Below are 14,644 nucleotides of genomic sequence, written 5' to 3' on the forward strand. Positions count from 1 at the left end.
AGAGGCTGGTACACCCACAACATTAATCAGCAAGGAATGAGCATTTGGAATCTCATAGCAAAGAAGACTACAGGTCAAATGCTGGGAAATTGGATTAGTACACATAGCTGGACACAAAGTGCTGGAGTAACTCAGCGGGTCAGGCAGCATCTCGGGTGAAAAGGAATAGGTAACATTTAAGGGTCGAAACCCTTCTTTTGAAGAGCTGAGTTGGGATTATTGTCACGTGTACCGAGAGGTGCAGTGAAAAGAGGTACAGTCGGGGGAGGGATGAAAAGTTTCAGAACAAATAAGAGCCGGCACCGATGACTAAGAAAAGGCGGAGCCCACAATGTTCCATTGTTGGCTGTGGAAGAGGTGATATATGGGTGCGAACAGTGAAACTGGCAGGAAGACTGGGGTGAAGGAGGGGCGGAGAGAGAAGGAAAGCAAGGGTTACTTGAAATTAGAGAAATTGGGTTGTCAGGTGCCCAAGTGAAATATGAGGTGCTGTTCCTCCAATTTATGTGTGGCCTCACTCTGACAGTGTAGGAGGCCAGGGCAGGAAGGTCAGTAGAGGAATGGGAAGGAGGATTCAAAATGTTTGGCAACCGGGAGATCGCAGAGACCAAGGCGGACTGAGCATAAATGTTCAGCAAAATGATGGCCCAGTCTGCGCTTGGTCTCGCCGATACAGACAGGGATTTGATGGCGGGACAGACATGGTGAGTTGCAGCATCTGTTTTAGTGCTGCATGGCTCTAAGATGCATTCATTGCGAGTTGAGGCATGGATAGCTGACCTTATTATAAGGTCATAAGTGATAGGAGTAGAATTAGTCCATTCGGCCCATCAAGTCTTCTCCGCCATTCAATCATGGCTGATCTATCTCTGCCTCCTAACCCCATTCTCCTGCATTCTCCCCATAACCTCTGGCACCTGTACTAGTCAAGAATCTATCTATCTGCCTTAAAAATATCCACTGCTCTTGGTTGCAAAGAATTACACAGATTCACCACCCTCTGACTAAAGACATTTCTCCCCATCTCCTTCCTAAACGAACGCACTTTAATTCTGAGGCTCTGACCTCTAGTCCTAGACTCTCCCACTAGTGGAAACTTCCTCTCCACGTCCAATTATTGCAAGCCGAATGCCAGAGACCGTTAGATGCTAGATGCATGTAGGAATAGACAAACGTAGCACAACTTTTAATTGTCTTAACTTGGGTGTTAAGCAGTCCAGCCCCTAAGCATTGAAATCTTGCCCTCGACCCTCTCCAACACGCTCGCTGTCTCTCCTTTTTAACCTCCACCTTGTGCAAAGCTTTTGTTGATCTGTCCCTCTTTTGTGATGCAAGCTGGAAAGGATTATAGTGTTCATTGGGCCGTGAAAATGCAAATGTTGTTTTCTTTGGGCCTTCATCTCTGATGCAGAAACAATGTTTTTTTTTTGTTGATGCGTGCAGTTTTGATCAAAAACTTTCTCTAAAACACTTGCCAAAGTTTGATCAGATTTGGAACCATGGAATGAAGCACACAAATACCACACCCAATAAAAGTTTAAATGGTTAGATATGGTGCCACTTTTAACATCACATTTTATTTATAACTTTACGTGCATGTGATGGGTATTTAGATTGGTTTAGAGATATAGTGCGGAAACAGGCCCTTCGGCCCACCGAGCCCGTGCTGGCCAGTGATCCCCGCTCATTAACACTACCCTACACACACTCGGGGCAATTTTATGTACAAAAAAAGCCAATTAGCCTACAAACCGATACATCTTAGGAGCGTGGGAGGAAACCTTTTCAGTCAGAGTTGTGAATCTGTGGAATTCTCTGCCTCAGAAGGCAGTAGAGGCCAATTCTCTGAATGCATTCAAGAGAGAGCTAGATAGAGCTCTTAAGGATAGCGGGGTCAGGGGTATGGGGAGAAGGCAGGAACGGATTAAACGGGGTACTGATTGAGAATGATCAGCCATGATCACATTGAATGGCGGTGCTGGCTTGAAGGGCCGAATGGCCTACTCCTGCACCTATTGTCTATTGAAGCCAAAGATATCGTAGAAAACCCACGCAGGTCACGGGGAGAACGTATAAACTCCGTACGGACAGCACCCGTAGTCAGGATCGAACCCGGGTCTCTGACGTTGTAATCTCTAAGGCCGCAACTTTGCCGCTGCGCCACCGTGTTGCCCGAAGATTCTGAACAAAGTCTCAATGAGGTATAGTATTTAGACAATAGAGTTACAGCACAGATGAGGCCCTTCGGCCCACCGAGTCCGTGCCGACCAGCGATCAACCCCGTACGCTAGCACTATCCTTACACACTGGGGACCATTTCCAATGTACAGAAGCCAATCAACCTACAAACCACCTTTACGCCTTTGGAGTGTGGGAGGAAACCGGAAATAGATTGTCTGCATAAAGTCTTGGAATTTGTTATCTGGATGAAATCTCACATTTTTATTCGATAATGTTTGTTTTTTTTAAATCAGAAAACATGTGAAAGGGCGAGTTTCAAAGCAATGATCCAATCGAGGTGTCAGTGCTATGTTTAATTGGGAAAACCTGAGGTTGGAATTTAGATTGCAGTGTTACACTAGACGTTGTATTGTTGTAGACACTTGCGCGATGCATTCTTCAATTCCGTCAACAATACTTTGGAACAGAATGGCACAGTGAGTGCATGCAACTGGGTAGTGTTGCCCGTGAGGTACACAGATCGGTTTTGCAGGTTATCCATCTGTGAAGCCCAGTTGTAGTCAGTGTTTCTAGGTGCCGGAGCTGTCACTGGCGCTGTTCAATTCCCAGCTGTTTATGTTGGCCTTTTATGTTACAGAGGTGCCGGAGCGGAGTTCCAGTGAGCCCCGCCAGGCAGGGCACTGCCCCTGGGTGTATTGTCCAAGAAAGGTGCTTCAAAAAAAAAAGCAAGGCGTTTCTGTGCCGTGGGCATCAAAGTTTAAGGGAGGCATGTCGCAGGATATTTCCAGAAGTTCCCCGGCGGACTGACCATTGTGGGGTTGGCGTTGCAGTGGGAGCAATGTGGTTGTCTGCTGCAGAAAGCACAAGGCCTTGCAAATGGTACGAGGGCAATAGAACCACTAAGGTTCAACCGAATCAAGGAAGAGTTGCTTCTCTGTCTCTCTGTGTCTCCGCCCCTCTCTCCCCGCCCCTCTCTCCCCGCCCCTCTCTCCCCGCCCCTCTCTCCCCGCCCCTCTCTCCCCGCCCCTCTCTCCCCGCCCCTCTCTCCCCGCCCCTCTCTCCCCGCCCCTCTCTCCCCGCCCCTCTCTCCCCGCCCCTCTCTCCCCGCCCCTCTCTCCCCGCCCCTCTCTCCCCGCCCCTCTCTCCCCGCCCCTCTCTCCCCGCCCCTCTCTCCCCGCCCCTCTCTCCCCGCCCCTCTCTCCCCGCCCCTCTCTCCCCGCCCCTCTCTCCCCGCCCCTCTCTCCCCGCCCCTCTCTCCCCGCCCCTCTCTCCCCGCCCCTCTCTCCCCGCCCCTCTCTCCCCGCCCCTCTCTCCCCGCCCCTCTGTCCTCCTATCAGGCAAGAGGTACAGAAGTGTGAAAACGCACACCTCCAGATTCAGGGACTGTTTCTTCCCAGCTGTTATCGGGCAACTGAACCGTCCTACCACCAACTAGAGAGTGGTCCTAAACTACTATCTACCTCATTGGAGACCCTCGGACTATCTTTGATCGGACTTTATCTTCCAAATTCCCTTTATCAGTACACTGTGGATGGCTCAACCGTAATCATGTGTTGTCTTTCCGCGGACTGGACAGCGTGCAACAAAAGCTTTTCACTGTACCTCGGTACACATGACAATAAACTAAACTCAAGATCATATCTGTAACTGTTCTATGTCCTGTAGTGTCATCTTTTCATTGTCCACAACACTGACAAATGTTGATATTTTATATCACGAACAGCGGAGATCCCAGCCTTGATTCCTGTGGTAAATGAGTTCAAAAGTTTTAGGAGCAGAATTAGGCCATTCGGCCCATCAAGTCTGCTCTGCCATTCATTCATATCTGATCTATCTTTCCCTCTTAACCCCATTCTCCTGCCTTCTCCTCAAAAATCACTGACACCCCAGATGGACAGGTATGGGCAGGGAAATGGCAGGTGGAGTTTAATTCGGCCGACTTTGGGAGATCAAATGGAAGAGGAAAGTATACAGTTAACGCCAGGATGTTTAACAACATTGACATTCAGAGGGATCTTTAAAAATAGCGATGCAAGTACTGCTTGGTATGCTACCTTATGTCTACCCATCTGAAAATCAATTTCCCCCTCACCTGTATCCACCTATCACTTGGGATTGATGTAAAAAGCTGGAGTAACCATGGGCAGCAAGGTGGCGCAGCGGTAGAGTTGCTGCCTTACAGCGCCAGAGATCCGGGTTTGATCCCAACCACGGGTGCTGTCTGTACGGAGTTTGTACGTTCTCCCCGTGACCTGCGTGGGTTTTCTCCGAGATCTTTGCTTTCCTCCCTCACTCCAAACACCTACAGGTTTGTAGGTTATTTGGCTTGGTATAAATGTAAATTGTCCCTAGTGTATGTAGGGCAGTGTTAGTGTGCGGGGATCGCTGGTCGGTGCGGACTCGGTGGGTCGATGGGCCTGTTTTTGTGCTATATCTCTAAACTAAACTAAACTAAACTGAAAACAGAGGGTCAGACACCATCTCTGTAGAAAAGGAATAGATGATGTTTCGGGTCGAGACCCTTCTTCAGACCTTATCTCCAGAGATGACCTGCTGAATTACTTCAGTTTTGAAGAAAGGGTCTGAATACCATAAACGTCACCCATTCCTTCTCTCCAGAGTTAGACAATAGACAATAGGTGCAGGAGTAGGCCATTCGGCCCTTCGAGCCAGCGCCACCATTCAATGTGATCATGGCTGATCATTCTCAACCAGTTGCTGCTGGTCCTGCTGAGTCACTGCAGTTTTGTTTCTATCTCCAGTTTTTTGTGCATATCTTTGGTTTTAAACCAGCATCTGCTGTTCCTTCCTCCACCTGCCATTTGCCAGGCCAACAACTCTCTTGTGCGGTGAGCCGTGATCCCACGGTCCAGGCTGCTCGGCAGTGAGTGGGCTCCATGGCTGGGGATTGTGGACAGCTTCATATGTGGGCAGACCCCACGGACTCTGCGGTCTCTCCCATCACTTCTCGTTGAATGTGATGGAAGCTGTCCGTCTCCAGGTCTCTTTGCCGGCCTCGCTGTCCCAGTTCAGCCATCCCTGTAACAAGCTCACCATTTTAGTTTCAGAGGTACAGCGTGGAAACAGGCCCTTCGGCCCACCCAGTCCACGCCGGCAATCGATCACCCCAGTTCTGCGTCATCCCACTTTCTCATCCACTCCTTACACGCCGGGGGGCAATTTAGCGAGAGCCAACTAGCCGACAACGCCTCGCGGTCTTTGAGATGTGGGAAGAAACCGGAGCGCCCGGATGAAACCCACGCAGTCTCAGGGGGGAACTTGCAACGTCCGAGGTCACGATCGAACCAAGGGTCTCTGGCGCTGTGAGGCAGCAGCTCTACCTGCTGCGCAACAGTGCGGCCCTTCATGATAACGTTCTGCCTCCAACCAAAGTAACAATGTAAAACAAATCGGCGGTGCAGTGCTGTTGCTGCTTGACAGCGCCGGAGACCCAGGTTCGATCCTGACCAAGGGTGCTGTCTGTACGGAGTTTGCACGTTCTTCCTGTGACCGCGTGGGTTTTCTCCGGGTGCTCCGGTTTCCTCCCATACTCCAATGACTCTAGGTTAATTGGCTTCGGTTTAAACAAATCCTAAATCGTTGGTCGTGTGCAGGATAGTGCCTGTGTACGGGGAGACCGCTGGGTGGCGCGAGCTCGGTGGGCAAAGGGCCTGTTTCCGCGCCGTATCTCCAAAGTCTAAACGATCTGACTGTTACCTCATTGGTGCTCACGGGACGTTTTATCACCGGATCGAATGCAGCGTTTCCATGGAGACGGCTCAAAAGCATTTCTCTTCGTCTCTGAACCGAGCTGTGTCTTTGCTGAAGCTGTAAACGATGCGGCACAGATACAAACCTTCCTGCCTGGGCACTACCTTGCGGCTCGCTGAAGCACCACTTTCTATCAAGGAAGGGGCTGCATCATAGAATGCTGCATTATTGCCACGGATACATCTATTATGGAAACAAAGCAGCGAGACTCTGTTTGAGACGAAGTGAAGTAAAAAGCACAAGTCTCGCAATGTGCCGGAAGGACGTGAATTGGGGTATTGGTGGCAGGCGATGGTCAAGATGGGAAGGGTATTTTGGATTGGTGACGTAGGAGTGAACGGTTTGGCTCTGTGCTGCCTGAAGTTCCACGTTAATGGGACTCGTGTCAGTGTTCTGCTCTAGAACACCGTCACATTGTGTCATGGGCAGGACAAGGTGGTAACAGGAGACATGACCCGGTCTCACCTCCTACCTGGACTCACTCTGCCCCAGGGACCTACGGCGATGAAGATAAGGCTACCTGGGGCATTTTGTTGTTGGGTGTTTGGCTTTCTTTACATCTCAGTTGAAGAACGTAAATAAGACCCAGTCTGTAAAATAAGAACGTATTAATGGACATCGTAATCTGGATTGGGTCACAGTGTTGGAACCGCAGGCTTGAGGCTCGAGAATTCTCCGACTATTATTGTTTGTCTTAAATTCTTCATGTACAAAACAAAAAATGGGACCAAAAATGCAGTATGAATCTTTCTGAAAAAATAAAGGTAGGATTTTACAAAACGGAGAATTGACAATAGACAATAGGTGCAGGAGGAGGCCATTCGGCCCTTCAAGCCAGCACCGCCATTCAATGTGATCATGGCTGATCATTCTCAATCAGTACCCCGTTCCTGCTTTCTCCCTACACCCCCTGACTCTGCTATCCTTAAGAGCTCTTTCACTGACTATTTCACTGTAATCTGATTTCACTAACTTGAACTCATTGGCGGGATGGTTCAGTTGTCTGATAACAGCTGGGAAGAAACTGTCCCTGAATCTGGAGGTGTGCGTTTTCACACTTCTGTACCTCTTGCCTGATGGGAGAGGGAGTGACCGGGGTGTGACTTGCCCTCGATTATGCTGCTAGCCTTGACTATTTCATATCGTCTTTCTTATTGTTAACTATAATTGAAGTATCAAGTGATACTTGTCAACAGCCTTTATGAAATCAAAGCACAAGAGACTGCAGAATGCTGGAATCAATCTTGAGTAAAAAAACAAACTGCTGGAGGAACTAAGTGGTTCAGACAGCAACTGTGGAGGGAAATGGGCAGATGAAGTTTTAGGTCAGGACCCATAGTTTAATTTAGTTTAGAGATAGAGCGTGGAAACAGGCCCTTTGGCCCACCGAGTCTGCGCCGACCAGCGATCCCCGCACAATAACACTATCCTACGCACACTAAGGATAATTTTATAATTTTACCAAGCCAATGAAAACCTACAAACCCGTAAGTCTTTGGAGTGCGGGAGGAAACCGGAGCTTCCGAGGAAAACCCTTTGCAGTCACGTGGAGAAGCTGCAAAGTCCATACAAGCAGCACCCATAGTCAGGATTGAACCCAGGCCTCTGAAGCTGTTAGGCAGCAACTCTACCACCGTGCCACCGACCCTGCTTCAGGCTAATTTAATTTTTTCTTGAGATCAAAGCAAACTCATGCATCTGAAGAGTGCAAGGCCAATTGGGGAGCACAGTAAAGGGGACCACACAGAGGCCGAGATAATGAGATCGTGATCTGGATCATCAATGGGACTGTTTGTTCCACTTTGCGGTCAAATGAAGACACATGCAACTGCAGATGCTGGAATCGTGAGTAAATGACAAAGTGCTGGAGTAACTGGTATGCAGGGTCCTGGTGCAAGATGCCGCCCATCCATTCCCCCTGGAGATGCTGCCTGACCCGTCGAGTTGCTCCGGCACTTTGTGTTGGACTCCACTTTGCTGTAACTTGGTGCACATTGAAGGAAAGGAGAGGGGATCTTATCGAAACGTATAAGATTATTAAGGGGTTGGACACGTTAGAGGCAGGAAACATGTTCCCAATGTTGAGGGAGTCCAGAACCAGGGGCCACAGTTTAAGAATAGGGGGTAGGCCATTTAGAACGGAGATGAGGAAAAACCTTTTCAGTCAGAGAGTTGTGAATCTGTGGAATTCTCTGCCTCAGAAGGCAGTGGAGGCCAATTCTCTGAATGCATTCAAGAGAGAGCTAGATAGAGTTCTTAAGGATAGCGGAGTCAGGGGGTATGGGGAGAAGGCAGGAACGGGGTACTGATTGAGAATGATCAGCCATGATCACATTGAATGGCGGTGCTGGCTCGAAGGGTCGAATGGCCTCCTCCTGCACCTATTGTCTATTGACTATTGTGATCTGGATCATCAATGGGACTGTTTATTCCACTTTGCTGTCAAATGAAGACACATGCAACTGCAGAGGCTGGAATCGTGAGTAAATTACAAAGTGCTGGAGTAACTGGTACGCCCACAGAAAATCCACGCAGATCACGGGGAGAAAGTACAAAACTGCATTTAGACAGCACCCGTAGTCAGGATCAAACCCGGGTCTCTGGCGCTGTGAGGCAGCAACTCTACTGCTGAACCACCGTGCTGCCCCGTTTAGAGAGATGGCTCAGAGTCAGGCCCTTCAGCCCACCTAGCCCATGCTGACCATCAATCTCCCGTTCACACTAGTGCAGTGTTATCCCACTTCTCACACACGAGGGATAACTTGCTGAGGACAATTAACCTACAAACACGCACATTTTTGGGGGGGAAATGGAGCATCCGGAGGAAATCCACGCGGTCACGGGGAGAACGTCCAATCTCCACACAGACAGCACCCTAGGTCGGGATCAAACCTGGGTCTCTGGCGCTGTGAGGCCGCACCTCTGTTAATATAAATCACCAGGTTTAAAATGGTAGCATGCTGATCAGTGAAAATGCCCTGTTAATAGGCCGGTGGTTTCTGTGCCTGCTTATTTTTCACATTTAATATACGGCCTGACTTCACTCATTTCACGCTCTCATTCCACTCCTACCTTCGGGAAGAAGGGACGGGAGTCTGAAAACTATGACCGCCTGGTTTAAGAACAGCGTCTTCCCAACAACCATCAAGTTCTTGAACAGCACACGGCATTATCCCCAACCAGGAATCTACAGGAAAGATGGAGGTCAGTCTGAAGAAGGGTCTCTCAGTCTGATGTCTGAAGAAGGGTCTCTCAGTCTCAATCAGTCTGAAGAAGGGTCTCGACCCGAAACGTCACCCATTCCTTCTCTCCAGAGATGCTGCCTGACCCGCTGAGTTACTCCAGCATTTTGTGCCTACCTTCGATCTAAACCAGCATCTGCAGTTTTCTTTCCCACACTACTTGCCGCTCCACTGCGAATTCTCCTCAAGGTATGTCTACTTTGAAGAAGTTCTCCTCCTCTCTTCGAAGAGGGTTTAGCAACACGCTCTCTCACTGCCCCCCCCTCTGCGATTCCTCCTGCCCTCCAACTCTACGACCACCAGTCTGAAGAAGGGTCTCGACCCGAAACATCTCCCATTCCTTCTCTCCAGAGATGCTGCCTGGCCCGCTGAATTACTCCAGCATTTTGTGTCAATCCAGGAAAGATCTATGCACGAAGGATGAGTTTGTTTCTGCACCAGTATTGTGGTCGTTAATTTATTGAATTTTTGTTTATGATATATTATTTATGTCTGTTGTGCTTTCCGACTTGCTATGTTGCTGCAAGTAAGAATTTCATTATACCCTTGTTGGTACATTTGACAATTAACTTCTTGACACTTGATTTGATTTAGGAATCATTTACTGAGTTCTGTAGATGGACACAAAGTGCTGGAGTAACTCAGCGGGTCAGGCAGCATCCCTGGAGAGAAGGAATGGGTGATGTTTCGGGCCGAGACCCTACTTCAGACCCAATATGTCACCCATTCCTTCTCTTCGGAGATGCTGCCTGACCCGCTGAGACACTCCAGCATTCTGCGTCTATCTTTGGTTTAAACCAGCATCTGTAGTTCCTTCCGGTATGGGGAGAAGGCAGGAACGGGGTACTGATTGAGAATGATCAGCCATGATCGCATTGAATGGTGGTGCTGGCTCGAAGGGCCGAATGGCCTCCTCTTGCACCTATTGTCTATTGACACTGAGTTCTGTAATCACATTTAACATTTAAAAACATTTGTTGTATTTTGTGATGGATGGTAGAAAGGCTAATATTGCACTATAAATGCAAAGCTTATGAGAAGACACTTCTCAGATGTCCTACACTTCAGGTTATTTTTAGATAAATGTGGTGTTTTGTCGCTCTGTATTTAAACTACAGTTTCCTCAAAGATGTGATCGATGGCCTGTGAGAGCAGACGTATGCATTTGAAACAAAAATCCCTGTAAATGTATTTCTGTGAGATGCTGCCTTCTCTGTAATCTAGATACAATAAGATGAGAGTTCTGTATGGAGTTCCAGCCATGTTGTGTTCAGATGCTATGATTAATTAGCACAATCTACTTTTACTTGAATATTTCCAGGTGGCTCTCAGAATTCGTCCCATCAATGAATTGGAACTTGACGATGGAGCCACCATTGTCGCACACAAAGTGGATGATCAGGTACGTCCTTCCCTGCTTCCGACACCACTGAATTTGTTCTCTCTGCTGAAGTGAGTTATTAGTGTTAAAACGTCTCGATAAACATATCACACTTGTGAATTATCACAATTTTCTATCTCAAGGATGTTAACAAACCATTTATCTGGAGTCCTCGTTCTTCACGAAACGGGGCTTCCCCTCCTCCATTATAGATGAGGCTCTCACTAGGGTTTCTTCTACATCCCGCAGCTCCGCTCTTGCTCCCCCTCCCCCCCCACTCGCAACAAGGACAGAATCCCCCTCGTTCTCACCTTCCACCCCACCAGCCAGCGGATCCAACATATCATCCACCAACATTTCCGTCACCTACAACGGGACCCCACCACTGGCCATATCTTCCCATCCCCTCCCCTCTCTGCGTTCCGCAGAGACCGTTCCCTCCGTAACTCCCTGGTCCACTCGTCCCTTCCTACCCAAACCACCCCAAAACCGGGCACTTTCCCCTGCAACAGCACAAACAGACTCAAGAACAGTTTTTACCCCAGAGCCATACGTGAACTGAACACTGTCAAACACTGATACGAGCTGTTACACTGACATTCAGCACTAGGTTACACTTTTTAAACTGCACTACAATGTGATCCATATTCATTCCTGTATTTATGTATTATTTATTTATCAACTACTCGCTTGTTTGTTACATTTTGTATTTGCATTTATTGTATATATGTTTTATTTCTCATGTGTTATGCACTGTCAGGATTGCTATTTTAATTTCGTTGTACCTGTTGCAATGACAATAAAGGAATTCTATTCTATTCTATTCTATCGTTGGAGCAAAACACAAGGTGGTGCTGGAGGTACTCAGCAGGTGGAGTCTTTGTGTGTGGGAAGGAACTGCAGATGCTGGTTTAAGCCGAAGATAGACTCAAACGGCTGGAGTAACTCAGTGGGGTCAAGGCGGGATCTCTGGAGAAGATAGACTCAAAAAGCTGGAGTAACTCAGCGGGTCAGGCAGCATCTCTGGAGAAAAGCAATAGGTGATGCTCTGGGCCCAGACCCTTCTTCAGATTGAGAGTCAGGGGAAAGAGAAACGAGGGACGTAGGCAGTGATAAAGGGAGATATAGAACAGAATGAAAGATAACCAGAGAGCAGGAGGAATCACAGAGGGGGAGCAGCGAGAGAGGATGTTGTAGAACCTTCGTCGGGGAGAGGAGAACTTCTTCAAAGTAGTCAACCCCTTGAGGTATAGTTTTTAGTTTAATTTAAAGATACAGCATGGAAACAGGCTCTGCGGCTCACTGAGTCCATCTTGACCATCGATCCATGCTGACCATCGATCCATGCTGCCCACCGAGTCCATGCTGACCATCGATCCATGCTGACCATCGATCCATGCTGACCACCGAGTCCATGCTGACCACCGAGTCCATGCTGACCATCGAGTCCATGCTGACCACCGAGTCCATGCTGACCATCGATCCATGCTGACCATCGATCCATGCTGACCATCGATCACCCGCTCACACTAGTTCTTCATTATCCCACTTTCTCATCCACTCCCCACTACACACGAGGGGTAGTTTACTGAGGACAGTTAGCCTACAAACCCGCACGTCTTTGGGATGTGAGAGGAAACCGAAGGAAACTCACGAGGTCACAGGGAGAATGTCCAAAACAATATTTATATATATTTCAGCACAGAGATAACTATATACAATAACTGTACTTTGTCGAAGTCATCGGATTTAACATTGGATCTTAAAAATTGCCCTTAATCTAAACTAGAAAGTATACATAATTAATGGTAAACATACATGCATTTATACAGGCACCCTCCTGCATTTACACACACACCCTCCTGCATTTACACACACACCCTCCTGCATGCACACACGCACCCTCCTGCATGCACACACGCACCCTCCTGCATGCACACACGCACCCTCCTGCATGTACACACACGCACCCTCCTGCATGTACACACGCACTCTCATTCTGTTTCTCTCTGCTGAAATTAAATGTCAAAGGTTGGGTGGGGGGGGGGGGTGGTTGGAAATGGGAACAGAGTGAGGTTGTTGGGAGGAGAAACATGAATATAATCCCTGTTTGACCGTGATAATCATCTTCAACAATCAAACGGCACATTTCATTTTATCAGCAATTGTTAATTATGCACTGGCACTTAATTCATGTGACCTGAATGTTTAAATATTTGCAGTGTTCACCTTTTAATAAGCATATCATGTCTACTTAATGAGGAAGATATGCCAATGAAAACTTCATTGAGAGACGTACATGAAATATGAATTATTTGAAAATTCATGGAAGACCCCCTTAATCTAGCACCACCCTACACACGAGGGACAATTTACAATTTATAGAAGCCAATTAACCGACAAATCTGTACATCTTTGGAGTGTGGCAGGAAACCAGACAAAACCCACGCAGGTCACCGGGAGAACGTGCAAACTCGGCACAGACAGCACCCGCAGTCAGTATCGAACCCGGGTCTCTAGCGCTGTAAGGCAGCAACTCTACCGCTGTACCACCAACTAGGGGCGATTTCACAGATGCCAATTAACCTAAACACCCACACGTCTTTGGGGTGTGCAGCAAACTATTCGGCCTAGTGAAGAGTGACGGGGTGTCCCTTTAAATAACCCAGTGGTGGTCGGCCAGGTGCTGTTATAGGCTTCTTCCCTGTGAGTGCCTCATATTTCTTCATCATAAAAACATGGTCCAGTTGGAAATACTCCAAAGAAGCTTTGCACAGGTGGCAGCAGCTGCTAGAGCAGCTGCCTCACAGCACTGGTGCCCTGGGTTCAATCCTGACCTTGGGTGCTGTCTGTGCGGAGTTTGCACGCTTTCCATGCGACCGCGTGGGTTTCCTCCCACATCCAAAAGACATTAGACTTTAGAGATATAGCGCGGAAACAGGCCCTTCGGCCCACCGAGTCCAGGCCGACCTGCAAACACCCCGTACACTCGCACTATCCTACACACTAGGGACAATTTACAATTTTACCAAAGCCAATTAATAGACAATAGGTGCAGGAGGAGGCCATTCGGCCCTTCGAGCCAGCACCGCCATTCAATGTGATCATGGCAGATCTCTCTCAATCAGTACCCCATTCCTGCCTTCTCCCCATACCCCCTGACTCCGCTATCCTTAAGTGCTCTATCTAGCTCTCTCTTGAATGCATTCAGAGAATTGGCCTCCACTGCCTTCTGAGGCAGAGAATTCCACCGATTCACAACTCTCTGACTGAAAAAGTTTTTCCTCATCTCAGTTCTAAATGGCCTACCCCTTATTCTTAAACTGTGGCCCCTGGTTCTGGACTCCCCCAACATTGGGAACATGTTTCCTGCCTCTAACGTGTCCAACCCCTTAATAATCTTACATGTTTCGATAAGATCCCCCCTCATCCTTCTAAATTCCAAATTAACCTACAAACGTTTACGTCTTTGGAATGTGGGACGAGACCGGAGAAAACCCATGCGGTCACGGGGAGAATGTACAAATTTCGTGCAGGCAGCACCCGTAGTCAGGATCGAACCCAGGTCTGGCGCTGTAAGGCAGCAACTCTACCGCTGCGCCACCCATATGTGCAGGTTTTGGAGGTTAATTGGCCCTCTTTTGATTGTCCCCAGTGTGTAGGGAGTGGATGTGTGAAAGGGATAACGTAGAACTAGTGTGAACGGGTGATCGATGGTCATCATGAGTCTGAGGAAGGGTCTCGACCCGAAACGTCACCCATTCCTTCTCTCCCGAGGTGCTGCCTGACCTGCTGAGTTTCTCCAGCATTTTGTGAATAAATACCTTCGATGGTCATCATGACTTCAACGAAATAATTATCGGGCTTGCATTGTAAAAGCCACCCCGCGGTTTGATCAAATCATCTACGATACAAGTTGTGTGAATCCTCTTCTACTTTGAGACCAGTAACTATTTATTGTGCACTGTTGTCATACTGTGGTACTGTTCAAAGATATAAAAGTGACCCCACAGTGTTTGGCGTGTGCTGATAACGTGTTGTGCTGTAGATAAATACTTTTATTTGCCTC

General features: G+C 48.1%; 1 protein-coding gene across 1 annotated transcript in view; it reads left to right on the forward strand.

Annotated features, from left to right (window-relative positions):
- The window catches only part of LOC144604218 (kinesin-like protein KIF19), a 96,054-nt gene that overhangs the window by 4,480 nt on the left and 76,930 nt on the right, over positions 1-14,644 (forward strand). The window contains exon 2 of the mRNA XM_078418432.1: positions 10,516-10,596. Coding sequence (XP_078274558.1) covers positions 10,516-10,596 — 81 coding nt within the window. The remainder of the gene's footprint in view (positions 1-10,515; positions 10,597-14,644) is intronic.

Source organism: Rhinoraja longicauda, chromosome 21 (assembly GCF_053455715.1).
Source record: "Rhinoraja longicauda isolate Sanriku21f chromosome 21, sRhiLon1.1, whole genome shotgun sequence".
NCBI classification, from domain to species: Eukaryota; Metazoa; Chordata; class Chondrichthyes; order Rajiformes; family Arhynchobatidae; genus Rhinoraja; species Rhinoraja longicauda.